Source organism: Tachypleus tridentatus, chromosome 9, assembly GCF_004210375.1.
Source record: "Tachypleus tridentatus isolate NWPU-2018 chromosome 9, ASM421037v1, whole genome shotgun sequence".
NCBI classification, from domain to species: domain Eukaryota; kingdom Metazoa; phylum Arthropoda; class Merostomata; order Xiphosura; family Limulidae; genus Tachypleus; species Tachypleus tridentatus.
This window is the reverse complement of record NC_134833.1, coordinates 30,658,461-30,674,325: the sequence shown is the minus strand read 5'-3', so window position 1 is coordinate 30,674,325 and position 15,865 is coordinate 30,658,461. Positions and strand designations below refer to the sequence as shown.

The 15,865-nt window shown below is 35.8% G+C and overlaps 1 protein-coding gene across 2 annotated transcripts; it reads left to right on the top strand.

The window, feature by feature from the left end:
- Positions 1-1,085: 1,085 nt before the first annotated feature.
- On the top strand, positions 1,086-13,909 carry Sgsh (N-sulfoglucosamine sulfohydrolase). 2 transcript variants are annotated; one of them, XM_076453538.1, is made up of 6 exons: positions 1,086-1,312; positions 3,788-4,054; positions 10,804-10,954; positions 11,746-11,984; positions 12,211-12,386; positions 12,748-13,909. In XM_076453538.1, the coding sequence occupies exons 1-6, from the start codon at positions 1,177-1,179 to the stop codon at positions 13,366-13,368; spliced, it is 1,590 nt and encodes a 529-aa protein (XP_076309653.1). In that variant the 5' UTR covers positions 1,086-1,176; the 3' UTR covers positions 13,369-13,909. The 2 variants fall into 2 exon arrangements, with proteins under 2 accessions (XP_076309653.1, XP_076309654.1); XM_076453539.1 differs by having other exon boundaries at positions 1,301-1,570.
- The last annotated feature ends 1,956 nt before the right edge of the window (positions 13,910-15,865 follow it).

Here is a 15,865-nt window from a genome sequence, read left to right as displayed (position 1 = left end):
AGTGGAAGAAGGTTTTGTTCTTAGATGAGAAAAAAATGTAACCTGGTTGGTCCAGATGACTTTCAACGTTACTGGCACGATAAGGATATCCCACCGGAGACATCTTCTACATGACACAGTGGAGGATCTGGGGTGCTTTCTCTTTCCATGCAACAATGGAGCTTCAGGTTATACAGAGGCGTCAAACAGTAGCTGGCTACATTGGCATAGTGGAGAGAGCATCCTTATTGACTGAAGGTCCTCGCTTGTGTGGAAATGACTGGATCTTTCAGCAGGACAATGCTGCAATCCACAATGCCCGCAGGACAAAGAACTTTTTCATGGCGAATAACGTGATTCATTTGAACCATCCAGCGTGTTCGCCCGAACTGAATCCCATTGAAAATGTTTGGGAGTGGATGGCAAGGGAAGTCTATAGAAATGGACGTCAATTTCAAACAGTACATGATCTTCGTGAAGCTATTTTCTCCACTTGGAATAACATTCCAGCCAGCCTTCTGCAAACGCTTATATCGACCATGCCAAAGCGAATGTTTGAAGTTATTCGCAATAACGGCCGTGCAACTCACTACTGAGATCTCTTGTTGGGGATTTCCTATCCTGTTTAGGACTTCTTTTTCGTATGGTCTTAAACTTGTGACCAGCATGTATTTAGGCTAATACCATAGTGTCCACATTTTCCCTATTAAATGCTAAAAGTTTTTTTTTATTTTCCCTTTTCTTATTTTCATCTTTCGAAGCTCAACTTAAATAAGTGGTTGAGTCTAACAACGCAAAATGCATATCTTTTGTTTATGTTCATTGGCCTTAAGATTTTGGCCAGCAGTGTATATAGTTTTTATATAATCATTTCATTCGTAGAATGTTTTAAATGTCATTTTCTTGTTGATAACACTTAAAAATGATGTGTTTAATATTACGTAAGCTAATAACCATAGTCTATTTTGAAAGCCATCTTCCTACTAGGAACGTAAAAAAGCAAAAAACATTTGGAATAGCGTAATAAGTTTCTTTAGTTATTATTTACCATTTTGCGTGTTTTAACTGGTAACATTTTTAAATTGGAAAATATTTTGCTTTGCCATCTGGTTTATGAAAAATGAATTGCAATCAATCATAACTGTTTGTTATTATCATATTAATATTATGTAATCGTTAGTAGAATAGAACAACAAAATGTTATACTTTTTTAAGCATGTTGCCATAATATGCGTTTTTATAGTAGGTATATACTGTACTGGAAATCATATAAAATATAAACTGAAAGATACAGATAGTGTTTTTCTAAACAAGAACGTACTACTCATTATCGGTAAGCCTAAAAATTAATAATGTCTATTGTTTGTTACGCTATTTACTGATTTAGATCACTTGTTTACAATTGACAATAAACACTAATTTGTGACGAAGGTCGAAATGGTGTTGGATGCTCGTTTCGACGAGGGAGGAAAAGCTATAATTTCTCTTTCTACCTTATTTCATTAATGGAACATAATACAAAATTTAGTTTGAAGTGTTAAATTTAGAACTGTGATGCAAATGTAATGCACTACGTGGTATTCTTACAAAGGTACATATTGATCTACATTTTAAACTTAAAGCTGTTAAAAAATGAACAGTTTAGCTTGATTTAACGTATTAATAACAAAATTTATTATAATATGTTGAAAAACACAACAAATAAATATTATTAGTCTTTCACACAATGTGTAAAACCATGTCTAGGCGTTAAGAATATGTTATATAATAATATATATATATATATATTACTTTGTACAGTAAATGAATAATTTTAAATGTGAGATTTCTGTAAACAGGTTTTTATATATAGCTTACCGCCTATATTTTTTTTAAGTTTAGAAGGATATGATATGATAGGCTTCAAAGTGAAGTGCGAAAACGAGTGATTTAAAGCGTTTGTTTTTTTTCTTCATCAGGCCTCAAAATCTTAGTTTTTGTTGTTATTATCATCCTTAGAACGTTTATACCCTGTAGTCGCCCTCTGTACATTATTATTTAAAAATACTTTTTAACCCTAAATTTACTAATGAAGGTTCTGTATAAATCCCATTGCATTTTTAAACATTTTATCTGAATTATTTATGCACCAAATTGTTTGAGTTACAGGATGTATGTGTTACACACAAACACAGAATTAAGTAACACAAATATTGCATTTAATCTTGCTTATTGTTGGGCAGTTTCATTCAATTTTCATTCCTCTTTTCTTTAAAGTGAGTGTTATAATAAACAAAAACATAAAAGTAATGAGTATAGTGGAGTATGTAAACCCTAATGATAGTATTATTATATACACAAGTAAGTAAATTAAAGTATTTTTTAATTATTTAATAATCTCAGCAGGCTTGCACCCATGGCTTTCAAGGGAGTGATAAGAGATGCTCTAATCTTATTCCTTGTTTACAAAAATTCCAGGTATTCTGGTAACAGAAGTATTACAAAATCATTTTGTGAAATGTGATGATCATAAATGAAAGCCATCATTGATATACCAGAGGAAGAGATTGCCTTATCAATTTTTTTTTTTTCAAGGATTCTTCTTGTTGCTTGGATGATGGAATGGAAAATGAATATAGATTTTTTAAAAGCTTTTAATATAGTGCCATACAAAAGATTACATAATCACAGTGATAGGGGTTGGGATAAGATTAGTTAACTGTATTGTAAGTGATCAGATGAGTAAAGCAGAAGTTTGTCTGTAATGAAGTCCAGCCCTACTAGACCCTTCTACTAGTAGAATGATCTGGTGTTCAATACAAGCTTCTTTTATTTATTTATTATTACATAAATGATACTGATAAGGGCTAATTTAGTAATGCAATAAAGTAGTTTGCTGATAATATTAAACTTAGTCATTTCTTGCTGTAATAAAGACATTGAGGTAGTAGCATTTCAGGATGTGGTTATTGAAATATTGATTTCAACTTCAGTTTCTTATTGTTGGTATAAAATCACAAATGTATAAAGACAAAATTGGAACTACAAACTTGCCAAGTTTCTATAACATCATTTTTATCTTTGGATAAAGTTTAAGTTCTAAGGCTTTTTAATATACAACTTGTCAAGATGAACTGTTACTTGTGCTAGTTGTTTAGTTACTGCAAACTATCATACACATATACATATACAAGTTAAGACACCATATTATACACTGGAAGTGTCGGAGGTAAAAGAGTTTTGTGTGGCATACAGTGTGTGACACTGACTCGTGTAAAAGGGCTCCAACCATAGGTATAAAAAAGAAACCAACAAATGATGACAAAGGAATATAAAAGTATCTTAATTAGCTAGCTTAATCAAAGGTGTGATTAAAGGATTTATGGGTTTTTATGAAGTTCATATTTATGATGAAAGTAGGCTTCAAGAAATTTATTAATAACCCTAGTATATTTAAGTCATGTAAGTTTCAATAAATTAAGTTTGGAAGCTTATATTGTTAGATATTTAATACTTTTTAGCATGTATAAAAGTGTATAGTTACAAACAAAAAATGTTTGGTTTTGGTATAATGCCTAAAATTATTTTGCCTTTTGAAAATAGTAATCATCTGGTAAAACATTAGAAAAGAAAGTTTTTTATTTATAGCATTTCATTAATAGTTGATACTTTGTGAAAATTGAGTTAAGTGACGTGTAATGATTTCATTATATCTACAAACTATTATCAGAGTGGCTTGTAAGAAAGAGGGATATTGACCTTATTTTTGAAATCCACATGTTAAATTGCATCCAATACATTTTTTTTCAGTAGTTGACTTTAATTATAGGTGATGATGCTGGCTTTGAGACCCAGGTGTACAATAACAGTGTCTGTCAAACACCCAACTTGAACAAACTAGGAGAACAAAGTGTTGTTTTTCGTAATGCTTTTACCTCAGTGAGTAGCTGTTCTCCAAGTAGGTCAACCATCTTGACAGGACTGCCAGAACATCAGAATGGAATGTATGGACTTCATCAGAAACTGCACCACTTTAACAGCTTCTATGCTGTTCATAGTTTGCCAGCAGTTCTTAAGAAGCATAATATACGAACTGGTAAGATTTGCTTTTATTGTTACTTTGACATATGTAAGATTTATTGTATTTATTGAATTTAGTATTATAATAAAGAGATATGTTATTACTGTTACAGGAATTGTTCATTGAGACATCATATTATGAAGTAGAAAATTCTGTTTTCATTTCAGTACAGGTTATATGCCATTCATTTATTATTCTTTCTATCATTTAGTTTAATTACTAAATCTGAGTAAACATTAAATCTCTAACTCACCTTCTGTTGATTTTGAGTAAATCTGAATGTTATGTGAGATTGATATCATCTTCCCAGTTTTTAATGTTCTGAAAGCTTGTATAAATTTATGGTCACATAAGACCTAATTCCTTGATCTAATGATGGAATGAAACCTTGCCATGAGTTTCAACAAATTAATTTATAGCAAAAATGTATTATTGCTAATTGTTATAGAGGCTAGTAGTGACAGTGTTAGGAACTTGTTTTTGTAGAGATTGGTAGTAAAAGTGTTGGGAACTTGTTGTTGTAGAGGTTGGTAGTGACAGTGGTAGGAACTTGTTGTTGTAGAGATTGGCAGTGACAGTAGTAGGAACTTGTTGTTGTTAGAGGTTGGTAGTGACAGTAGTAGGAACTTGTTGTTGTAGAGGTTGGTAGTGACAGTAGTAGGAACTTGTTGTTGTAGAGGTTGGTAGTGACAGTGGTAGGAACTTGTTGTTAGAGGTTGGTAGTGACAGTAGTAGGAACTTGTTGTTAGAGGTTGGTAGTGACAGTGGTAGGAACTTGTTGTTGTAGAGGTTGGTAGTGACAGTGGTAGGAACCTGTTGTTAGAGGCCTAGTGACAGTGGTAGGAACCTTGTTGTTAGAGGTTAGCAGTGACAGTAGTAGGAACTTGTTGTTAGAGGTTAGTAGTGACAGTGGTAGGAACCTTGTTGTTAGAGGTTAGTAGTGACAGTGGTAGGAACTTGTTGTTGTAGAGGTTAGGCAGTGACAGTGGTAGGAACTTGTTGTTGTAGAGATTAGCAGTGACAGTGGTAGGAACTTGTTGTTGCAGAGGTTAGTAGTGACAGTGGTAGGAACTTGTTGTTAGAGGTTAGTAGTGACAGTGGTAGGAACTTGTTGTTGCAGAGATTGGCAGTGACAGTAGTAGGAACTTGTTGTTAGAGGTTGGTAGTGACAGTAGTAGGAACTTGTTGTTGTTAGAGGTTGGTAGAGACAGTGGTAGGAACTTGTTGTTGTTAGAGGTTGGTAGAGACAGTGGTAGGAACTTGTTGTTGTTAGAGGTTGGTAGAGACAGTGGTAGGAACTTGTTGTTGTCAGAGGTTGGTAGTGACAGTAGTAGGAACTTGTTGTTAGAGGTTGGTAGTGACAGTAGTAGGAACTTGTTGTTAGAGGTTGGTAGTGACAGTGGTAGGAACTTGTTGTTAGAGGTTGGTAGTGACAGTGGTAGGAACTTCTTGTTGTAGAGATTGGCAGTGACAGTAGTAGGAACTTGTTGTTGTAGAGGTTGGTAGTGACAGTGGTAGGAACTTGTTGTTGTAGAGATTGGCAGTGACAGTAGTAGGAACTTGTTGTTGTAGAGGTTGGTAGTGACAGTGGTAGGAACTTGTTGTTAGAGGTTGGTAGTGACAGTAGTAGGAACTTGTTGTTAGAGGTTGGTAGTGACAGTAGTAGGAACTTGTTGTTGTAGAGGTTGGTAGAGACAGTGGTAGGAACTTCTTGTTGTAGAGATTGGCAGTTACAGTAGTAGGAACTTGTTGTTAGAGGTTGGTAGTGATAGTGGTAGGAACTTGTTGTTGTAGAGATTGGCAGTGACAGTAGTTAGAACTTGTTGTTAGAGGTTGGTAGTGACAGTGGTAGGAACTTGTTGTTGTTAGAGGTTGGTAGAGACAGTGGTAGGAACTTGTTGTTGTAGAGATTGGCAGTGACAGTAGTAGGAACTTGTTGTTAGAGGTTGGTAGTGACAGTGGTAGGAACTTGTTGTTGTAGAGATTGGCAGTGACAGTAGTTAGAACTTGTTGTTGTTAGAGGTTGGTAGTGACAGTGGTAGGAACTTGTTGTTGTTGTAGAGATTGGCAGTGACAGTAGTAGGAACTTGTTGTTAGAGGTTAGGTAGTGACAGTGGTAGGAACTTGTTGTTGTAGAGGTTGGTAGAGACAGTGGTAGGAACTTGTTGTTGTAGAGATTGGCAGTGACAGTAGTAGGAACTTGTTGTTAGAGGTTGGTAGTGATAGTGGTAGGAACTTGTTGTTGTAGAGATTGGCAGTGACAGTAGTTAGAACTTGTTGTTAGAGGTTGGTAGTGACAGTGGTAGGAACTTGTTGTTGTAGAGATTGGCAGTGACAGTAGTTAGAACTTGTTGTTAGAGGTTGGTAGTGACAGTGGTAGGAACTTGTTGTTGTTAGAGGTTGGTAGAGACAGTGGTAGGAACTTGTTGTTGTAGAGGTTAGCAGTGACAGTGCAGTAGAACTTGTTGTTGTTGAGAGGTTAGTAGTGACAGTGGTAGGAACTTGTTGTTGCAGAGATTAGCAGTGACAGTAGTAGGAACTTGTTGTTGTTAGAGGTTGGTAGAGACAGTGGTAGGAACTTCTTGTTGTCAGAGGTTGGTAGTGACAGTGGTAGGAACTTGTTGTTAGAGGTTGGTAGTGACAGTGGTAGGAACTTGTTGTTAGAGGTTGGTAGTGACAGTGGTAGGAACTTGTTGTTGTTAGAGGTTGGTAGTGACAGTGGTAGGAACTTGTTGTTAGAGGTTGTTAGAGACAGTGGTAGGAACTTGTTGTTAGAGGTTGGTAGTGACAGTGGTAGGAACTTGTTGTTAGAGGTTGGTAGTGACAGTGGTAGGAACTTGTTGTTAGAGGTTAGTTGAGACAGTGGTAGGAACCTTGTTGTTAGAGGTTAGTAGTGACAGTGGTAGGAACTTGTTGTTAGAGGTTGGTAGTGACAGTGGTAGGAACTTGTTGTTAGAGGTTGGTAGTGACAGTGGTAGGAACTTTTGTTGTAGAGATTTGGCAGTGACAGTAGTTAGAACTTGTTGTTAGAGGTTGGTAGTGACAGTGGTAGGAACTTGTTGTTGTAGAGATTGGCAGTAACAGTAGTAGGAACTTGTTGTTGTTAGAGGTTGGTAGAGACAGTGGTAGGAACTTGTTGTTGTAGAGGTTGGTAGTGACAGTGGTAGGAACTTCTTGTTGTAGAGATTGGCAGTGACAGTAGTTAGAACTTGTTGTTAGAGGTTGGTAGTGACAGTGGTAGGAACTTCTTGTTGTAGAGATTGGCAGTGACAGTAGTTAGAACTTGTTGTTAGAGGTTGGTAGTGACAGTGGTAGGAACTTGTTGTTGTAGAGATTGGCAGTAACAGTAGTAGGAACTTGTTGTTGTTAGAGGTTGGTAGAGACAGTGGTAGGAACTTCTTGTTGTCAGAGGTTGGTAGTGACAGTGGTAGGAACTTGTTGTTAGAGGTTGGTAGTGACAGTGGTAGGAACTTGTTGTTAGAGGTTGGTAGTGACAGTGGTAGGAACTTGTTGTTGTTAGAGGTTAGTAGTGACAGTGGTAGGAACTTGTTGTTAGAGGTTAGTTAGACAGTGGTAGGAACCTTGTTGTTAGAGGTTAGTAGTAGACAGTGGTAGGAACTTTTTTGTTAGAGGTTAGTAGTGACAGTGGTAGGAACTTGTTGTTAGAGGTTGGTAGTGACAGTGGTAGGAACTTGTTGTTAGAGGTTGGTAGTGACAGTGGTAGGAACTTGTTGTTGTTAGAGGTTGGTAGTGACAGTGGTAGGAACTTGTTGTTAGAGGTTGTTAGAGACAGTGGTAGGAACTTGTTGTTAGAGGTTGGTAGTGACAGTGGTAGGAACTTGTTGTTGTAGAGATTGGCAGTGACAGTAGTTAGAACTTGTTGTTAGAGGTTGGTAGTGACAGTGGTAGGAACCTGTTGTTGTTAGAGGTTAGGTAGAGACAGTGGTAGGAACTTGTTGTTGTTAGAGATTAGTAGTGACAGTGGTTAGAACTTGTTGTTAGAGGTTAGTAGTGACAGTGGTAGGAACTTGTTGTTGTTAGAGATTAGCAGTGACAGTGGTAGGAACTTGTTGTTGTTAGAGGTTAGTAGAGAGACAGTGGTAGGAACTTCTTGTTGTCAGAGGTTAGTAGTGACAGTGGTAGGAACTTGTTGTTAGAGGTTAGTAGTGACAGTGGTAGGAACTTGTTTGTTAGAGGTTAGTAGTGACAGTGGTAGGAACTTGTTGTTGTTAGAGGTTAGTAGTGACAGTGGTAGGAACCTGTTGTTAGAGGTTAGTAGTGACAGTGGTAGGAACCTGTTGTTAGAGGTTAGTAGTGACAGTGGTAGGAACCTGTTGTTAGAGGTTAGTAGTGACAGTGGTAGGAACTTGTTGTTAGAGGTTAGTAGAGACAGTGGTAGGAACTTGTTGTTAGAGGTTAGTAGTGACAGTGGTAGGAACCTTGTTGTTAGAGGTTAGGTAGTGACAGTGGTAGGAACCTTGTTGTTAGAGGTTAGTAGTGACAGTGGTAGGAACTTTTGTTAGAGATTAGCAGTGACAGTGGTTAGAACTTTTATTGTTAGAGGTTAGTAGTGACAGTGGTAGGAACTTGTTGTTGTAGAGATTAGCAGTAACAGTAGTAGGAACCTGTTGTTGTTAGAGGTTAGTAGAGACAGTGGTAGGAACCTTGTTGTTGTTAGAGGTTGGTAGTGACAGTGGTAGGAACTTTTGTTGTAGAGATTAGCAGTGACAGTAGTTAGAACCTTGTTGTTAGAGGTTGGTAGTGACAGTGGTAGGAACCTTGTTGTAGAGATTGGCAGTGACAGTAGTTAGAACTTGTTGTTAGAGGTTGGTAGTGACAGTGGTAGGAACTTGTTGTTGTAGAGATTGGCAGTAACAGTAGTAGGAACTTGTTGTTGTTAGAGGTTGGTAGAGACAGTGGTAGGAACTTCTTGTTGTCAGAGGTTGGTAGTGACAGTGGTAGGAACTTGTTGTTAGAGGTTGGTAGTGACAGTGGTAGGAACTTGTTGTTAGAGGTTGGTAGTGACAGTGGTAGGAACTTGTTGTTGTTAGAGGTTGGTAGTGACAGTGGTAGGAACTTGTTGTTAGAGGTTGTTAGAGACAGTGGTAGAACCTTGTTGTTAGAGGTTGGTAGACACAGTGGTAGGAACTTGTTGTTAGAGGTTGGTAGTGACAGTGGTAGGAACAGAGGTTAGTAGTGACAGTGGTAGGAACTTGTTGTTAGAGGTTGGTAGTGACAGTGGTAGGAAATTGTTGTTGTTAGAGGTTGGTAGTGACAGTGGTAGGAACTTGTTGTTAGAGGTTGTTAGAGACAGTGGTAGGAACTTGTTGTTAGAGGTTGGTAGTGACAGTGGTAGGAACTTGTTGTTAGAGGTTGGTAGTGACAGTGGTAGGAACTTGTTGTTAGAGGTTGTTAGTGACAGTGGTAGGAACTTGTTGTTAGAGGTTGGTAGTGACAGTGGTAGGAAATTGTTGTTGTAGAGATTGGTAGTGACAGTGGTAGGAACTTGTTGTAGAAGTAACAAGAGGCACATACAGTGTGTTTAACTGTTTACCCTGTGTCTGGTTTCATTGCTCCGTTCTACATCATCTCAGTAAGAGACCTTGTGCGACTCTATAACTGATATCTTGAGTGAATCTATCCAATGACTCTGAAGTTAATACCAGTTTTTACCTGAATATAACATAAATATAAAAATGTGCAGTTAGTATTGTTATTAGCTTGTTTTTTCCAGTTTCAGAAAACTTACTGTGATTTGGAAATTCCAACATTCGTATATTAGCAGTTTAATTAGGTACAACAAATGTTTAATATATCAGTAAGATATGGTGGAGTTATTAATATTATGCTTTGATTTTACTAAACAGCATTTTGATTAAAACTGTATAATTTTTATATGTGAAAGCAGTTCCTATAGATGTAAGTGTAATATCAAAGTTGTTAACACATATGCCACACTGTACTTCTATCATTTAATGAGTTTGGGAAAAACACTGGTAAGTGTAAAAAGAAAAATATAATATTTTCATCTGCTGTTTTATGTAATAATGCTGAAGGCAAAGCATAAGTAAAATCTGTATTTGTCAAAAAAACCTATCAGATTTTAACACTATATTGTGGTAATTTATTGAGTTTTTATGTAAAGAATTGTTTCATTTATGTGTGATGCTGATTAAATGATGCACACTTCTGAAAGAAGTCCTTACTACAAGAACATCTATGCTAAGTAGATTGTCATCTGTCCTTAGTCCTCAATCTTATTTTTTTTAAATAAAAATGAACTTAAGCTGACATTTATAGCATTTTCTGTAATATATATGTTATCCGTTATGTTGTTAACAAACAGCAACATTTTGACTAAATACAAGCCAAAACAAATTATTTTCATTCTGTAGTATGTTAGTGTATCAGCTGTAATTTAATAATGTTGTATATGTTGTATTAAGGTAAAGTATTTCTTTTTATGAATTATTATTTATGTCATGAAAAATTCTTATGAAATGACATTATTTTGACTTTTGAACATATTTTGTTTGGTCTAAATTTCTAGAACTGACTTTTTTTTTTATTGGAACACATTTAATTACTATATGTGTATATATACATGTACTTGTAACCAAAAGATACCCACGTGTCTGGTTACAATATCAGAATATCATAATAAATATTATGCCTTTTATTAGATCTGTAATAGCTGTGAATGTAAGGCTGCATATATAAATGTATTAGTTTTTTATTATATTTTAGCCTTTGGTTTTATGTAGGCATTATTGGAAAAAAGCACGTGGGACCAGAAAATGTATATCCTTTTGACTTTGCTTTCACGGAGGAGAATAACTCGATACTGCAAGTTGGTCGTAACATCTCTCGTATAAAGGAGTTAGTTAGGAATTTCCTTCACATGAATGATTCAAGGTATGATGCACTATTCCTTACATTGTTTTTTAATATATAATGATTAACTATTTTATACTTGATAAGAAAATATGGTGTTCTTAACCATTAAGAATCCTCATTTTAAAATTTGAATCATTTTTTAAGATTTTTTAAAATGTTAAATCAACTCCACAGATCAGAAACACACAAGTCTTAATATTCAGTCTACTCGTGTAATTTCAAGTATTGTCTTGATTTTCGTTTTACAATGCTACACATGTAATAACATGTTTCCTGTTACAATTTCTATTGATTAGTTTGAGATTATAAAAACAAGATATCATATAAGAAATCTCAAAAAGCAGATTCCAGTCTTCTCTGAGGTTAACTGCTCTGTCTTAGAGAGCAGTTATTTCCAATATCTTTGAATAGTTATAGTTTATAAAACTCAAACAGTTGTACTTATAACTTTCCAAAACTACTCATTCACACTTGAGAATGTGTACTACTACACTATAGTGTTCCTTCTGTCCTCCTTAATATCATCATACATTAAAATCTTATAACATGGCTGACCTGAGAACATATGCATCATGGGACTAGTGACTGTTTATAGCCTGATTAACTAATGACTACCAGTCACATACAGCTACACCACTTCTTGTGTGAAATGGACCAAGATGTCTAGTGATGGCTGCAGGGTTAACAGAAAATGTTTCTGTATTCTTGGATAGATTTTAAGCACTAACATTAGTAGAAGATGTTTTCTTTTCTTTCAGTAGAAAGTTATAAATAATGTTTTTTATTTCCTTAATGCTTATTTTTTGCAGGCCTTTTTTCCTGTATGTAGCATTTCACGACCCGCATCGCTGTGGACACACTCACCCAGAATATGGTGAATTTTGTGAGAAATTTGGAAATGGGCAACCTGGAATGGGAAAGATTTCAGATTGGAGACCCAAGTATTACTCTCCAGATAAAGTAATTGTACCATATTTTGTACCCGACACTCCAGCTGCTCGTGCTGATATTGCTGCTCAGTATACAACTGTGGGCAGGCTTGACCAAGGTGAACATATCAATACTGTTGTAGAGGTCAGATCAACAGATATGTAGAATATATTGTATTATATTTAGGATGTAAACCTGATAACTAAAAAGTGTTCACATTTATAAACTGATGAGTGGAGTAATAGTGTTATTCTTTTCATAAGAAGTTGAATAAAGCAGTAAAACAGGTGATGTATTTTAGTTTTATATAAACCTAGTTATTAAGTGCAGAATTATATTTACAGGAATAGGCTTAGTACTGAAGGAATTACTTGATGCAGGCTTGAGGGACAGCACTCTTGTTATATATTCTTCGGACAATGGTATCCCCTTTCCTAGTGGTCGTACCAATCTATATGATCCCGGGATGTCGGAACCAATGCTAGTGTCCAATCCTGAACACCCAGAACAATGGAATCAAGTAATATACATCAAAGTATACTTTAGAAGTTTATATGTGGTTCATTAAGACTTCACTACTGAAGTTTTGTAACAGAACAGTTAAATGTTAGAAGATTTAATATGATTCCTTTTGTAGAGTTTCCATTTATTTTGTTGCATATGCAAGACATAATTTAGTTATGATTTGCACCTCTCTCTCTCAGCTGTTTTGTGTCCCCTGTTTATAAATAGTAGGATACTAACACAGTGTCCTGGATGCACAGTAGTTTATAGAAAATGTGAAACAATGTTTGGTTTTTTATAATGCTAAAATGTTGGGGACATTTTTATAATGTAGTATTGTCACAACTTGGGAAGTAAGTGTTTATATTTTTTTATAGGTGTTGGATGACCTTGTCAGTTTGTTGGATATTACTCCCACTATATTGGACTGGTTTGATATTAGATATCCTCACTATAAGCTTTTCAATGCTCCAGTATATCTTACTGGGAAGTCTCTGCTTCCTCTTACTGAGAAATTAGTTAAGTCTGATGATGTGCTGGATTCCTCCACAGCAGTATTTGCTAGTCAAAATCTTCATGAAGTAACTATGTATTACCCCATGCGAGTTGTTCGAACTAAAAAGTACAAACTCATTCATAATTTAAACTTCAAAATGCCTTTTCCTATTGACCAAGACTTTTACAACTCACCCACTTTTCAAGACATCCTAAACAGGACTCAAGCACATGTGATAACCCACTGGTTTAAAAACTTGACAGAATATTACTACCGACCACAGTGGGAGCTGTATGACCTTCTAAATGATACAAAGGAAACTACCAACCTGGCAGATTGTGCAGAGTTTCAGGTTATCCTTTCTGAACTACGTAATATACTCCATTCCTGGCAGTTGAAGACTGCTGACCCATGGATCTGCGGACCTTCAGCAGTATTAGAAAACTCTGGTAGATTTAAGGAGCACCCACGCTGTCTACCACTCTACAACGACCTCACGTAGTCGAAAATACTTGTATCGACATTGTAGCATAAGCTTTCAATGTATTTAACCACGATATTAAATACATGGTGTATATTGATCATCAGAATGTGGTAAATACGTTTTTTTGGACATTATTTTGTTTTGTCCTCTGGTGGTTTTCTCCAGTAAACCAGTTTACTCCAATATTATTAGAGATGTTATAGTTCATGTACATATCACCTAAATTCTTTAACAGAAAGAATTATGAACAAAATATGTAAAAATATGCACTTGAGGATGTTTCTTATCTTAGTTAAATATATGATAATATTGTATTTTTACCACTGATAAATTTGAAAATACCATGCAAGTTTAAATTAGAAAGAAAATTGTATGTCAGCAGTGGGTATAAATAGTGAATGTATTTTGACAATATATCTGAAATATGCTTAGTACCCTCCCATTACAGTATTGTAAAGAAAGATTTGTACACAAAATTATCTATATTTTCCACAGAGTAAAGTATGTTAACAAACCTAGCTTGTGTAAATATTAGTGAAATAAATTTATATGTATCAAATTTGTTCATTTTAATCTATCAAAACCAGTAAAGCACAGTGTCAAGATAAATTTAATTTTAGTGACAAGTGATACTGTAACAGCTAAAATGTAGCCAAATTCACTCGAAAAAGGTAAAATTTTTTGCATGCCAAGATGATACATAAGATATGGTGCCAAATTCTGGCTTAATTGACACAAATCGATGGATGTGGTGAGGTATTTAACCTTGCTCAAGACACCAGTTTAGCAAGTTAAACCCAATTAACAGCTGTTACCCATTGTGCAACTGTATATACTAAAACAATTGAGATAAAGTATCTTTCTTAAGGATACAACATCATGATGTGAGTTAGCTTTGAAGTCATATCCATCCAACTAAAAGTTCAAAGTGCAAAGCTACTGAGCCAAACTGTCCCATAAAATCAGTAGATATATAAATTTGAAAGGCTGAAGCCATAACCAAAGTATTTAAATAATCAAATATTACTTTTTAAATTGCCTTAAAGGTCTCTCTCGTTTTCTTTCTTCTGTAACTTGATGTTGTCTGGCTCTGAAAATATAAAAATTTCAAAGAAAACAAGGACTGTTGAAATGAATATTGAATTTTGTCTCTAAGAGATGTCGTTGGTTACTATAAAGATTACTTTGTGGGACTTGTACAGAAAAATTAAAACTTCAAAGAGCCTTCAGGGTTAAAAATATATAGTTTTTTTTTAAATTAGTAGGAGAGAAAAGGTAAGTTTACATGCTTAGATCTTGTATCATGTGGTGGTAACAGTAAGTTTTAGAAATAAATTTTAAGCAATTTTTTTTTTCATTTAGTTTTAGCTGGTTCAGTTAATGTATCTCTACCACATAGCTGAGTAGCTGGTTCAGTTAATGTATCTCTACCATGTAGCTGAGTAGCTGGTTCAGTTAATGTATCTCTACCATGTAGCTGAGTAGCTGGTTCAGTTAATGTATCTCTACCACGTAGCTGAGTAGCTGGTTCAGTTAATGTATCTCTGCCACGTGGCTAAGTAGCTGGTTCAGTTAATGTATCTCTGCCACGTGGCTAAGTAGCTGGTTCAGTTAATGTATCTCTGCCACGTGGCTAAGTAGCTGGTTCAGTTAATGTATCTCTACCACGTAGCTAAGTAGCTGGTTCAGTTAATGTATCTCTACCACGTAGCTAAGTAGCTGGTTCAGTTAATGTATCTCTGCCACGTAGCTAAGTAGCTGGTTCAGTTAATGTATCTCTGCCACGTGGCTAAGTAGCTGGTTCAGTTAATGTATCTCTGCCACGTGGCTAAGTAGCTGGTTCAGTTAATGTATCTCTGCCACGTGGCTAAGTAGCTGGTTCAGTTAATGTATCTCTGCCATGTAGCTAAGTAGCTGGTTCAGTTAATGTATCTCTGCCACGTAGCTAAGTAGCTGGTTCAGTTAATGTATCTCTACCACGTAGCTAAGTAGCTGGTTCAGTTAATGTATCTCTACCACGTAGCTAAGTAGCTGGTTCAGTTAATGCATCTCTACCAGTAGCTAAGTAGCTGGTTCAGTTAATGTTACCGTTTGATATTCTCATGGTTATCAGAATACTACGAAAATGATTCACTATTATTTACTTGTTTTTGATGTAATGTTTGTATACTGATAAAATTTGAGAGCGCACAACTATCCCTGCATTTTATAGTCTCTAGTGGGCCCGGCATGGTCAAGCGTGTTAAGGCGTTCGACTCGTAATCCGAGGGTCGTGGGTTCGAATCCCGGTTGTACCAAATATGCTCGCCATTTCAGCCGTGGGGGCGTTATAATGTAACGGTCAATCCTACTATTCGTTGGTAAAAGAGTAGCCCAAGAGTTGGTGGTGGGTGGTGATGACTAGCTGCCTTCCCTCTAGTCTTACACTGCTACATTAAGGAGGGCTAGCACAGATAGCCCTCGTGTAGCTTTGTGCGAAATTAAAACAAAAGAAACAAAACAAATAATCTAGTAT

Coding starts and splice junctions, on each gene's coding strand:
- Sgsh (XM_076453538.1), top strand. CDS start 1,177: ATGTTATACTTTTTTAAGCATGTTGCCATAATATGCGTTTTTATAGTA. Junction 1,313..3,787: donor GAACGTACTACTCATTATCG/GTAAGCCTAAAA, acceptor CTTTAATTATAG/GTGATGATGCTGGCTTTGAG. Junction 12,387..12,747: donor ACCCAGAACAATGGAATCAA/GTAATATACATC, acceptor ATTTTTTTATAG/GTGTTGGATGACCTTGTCAG.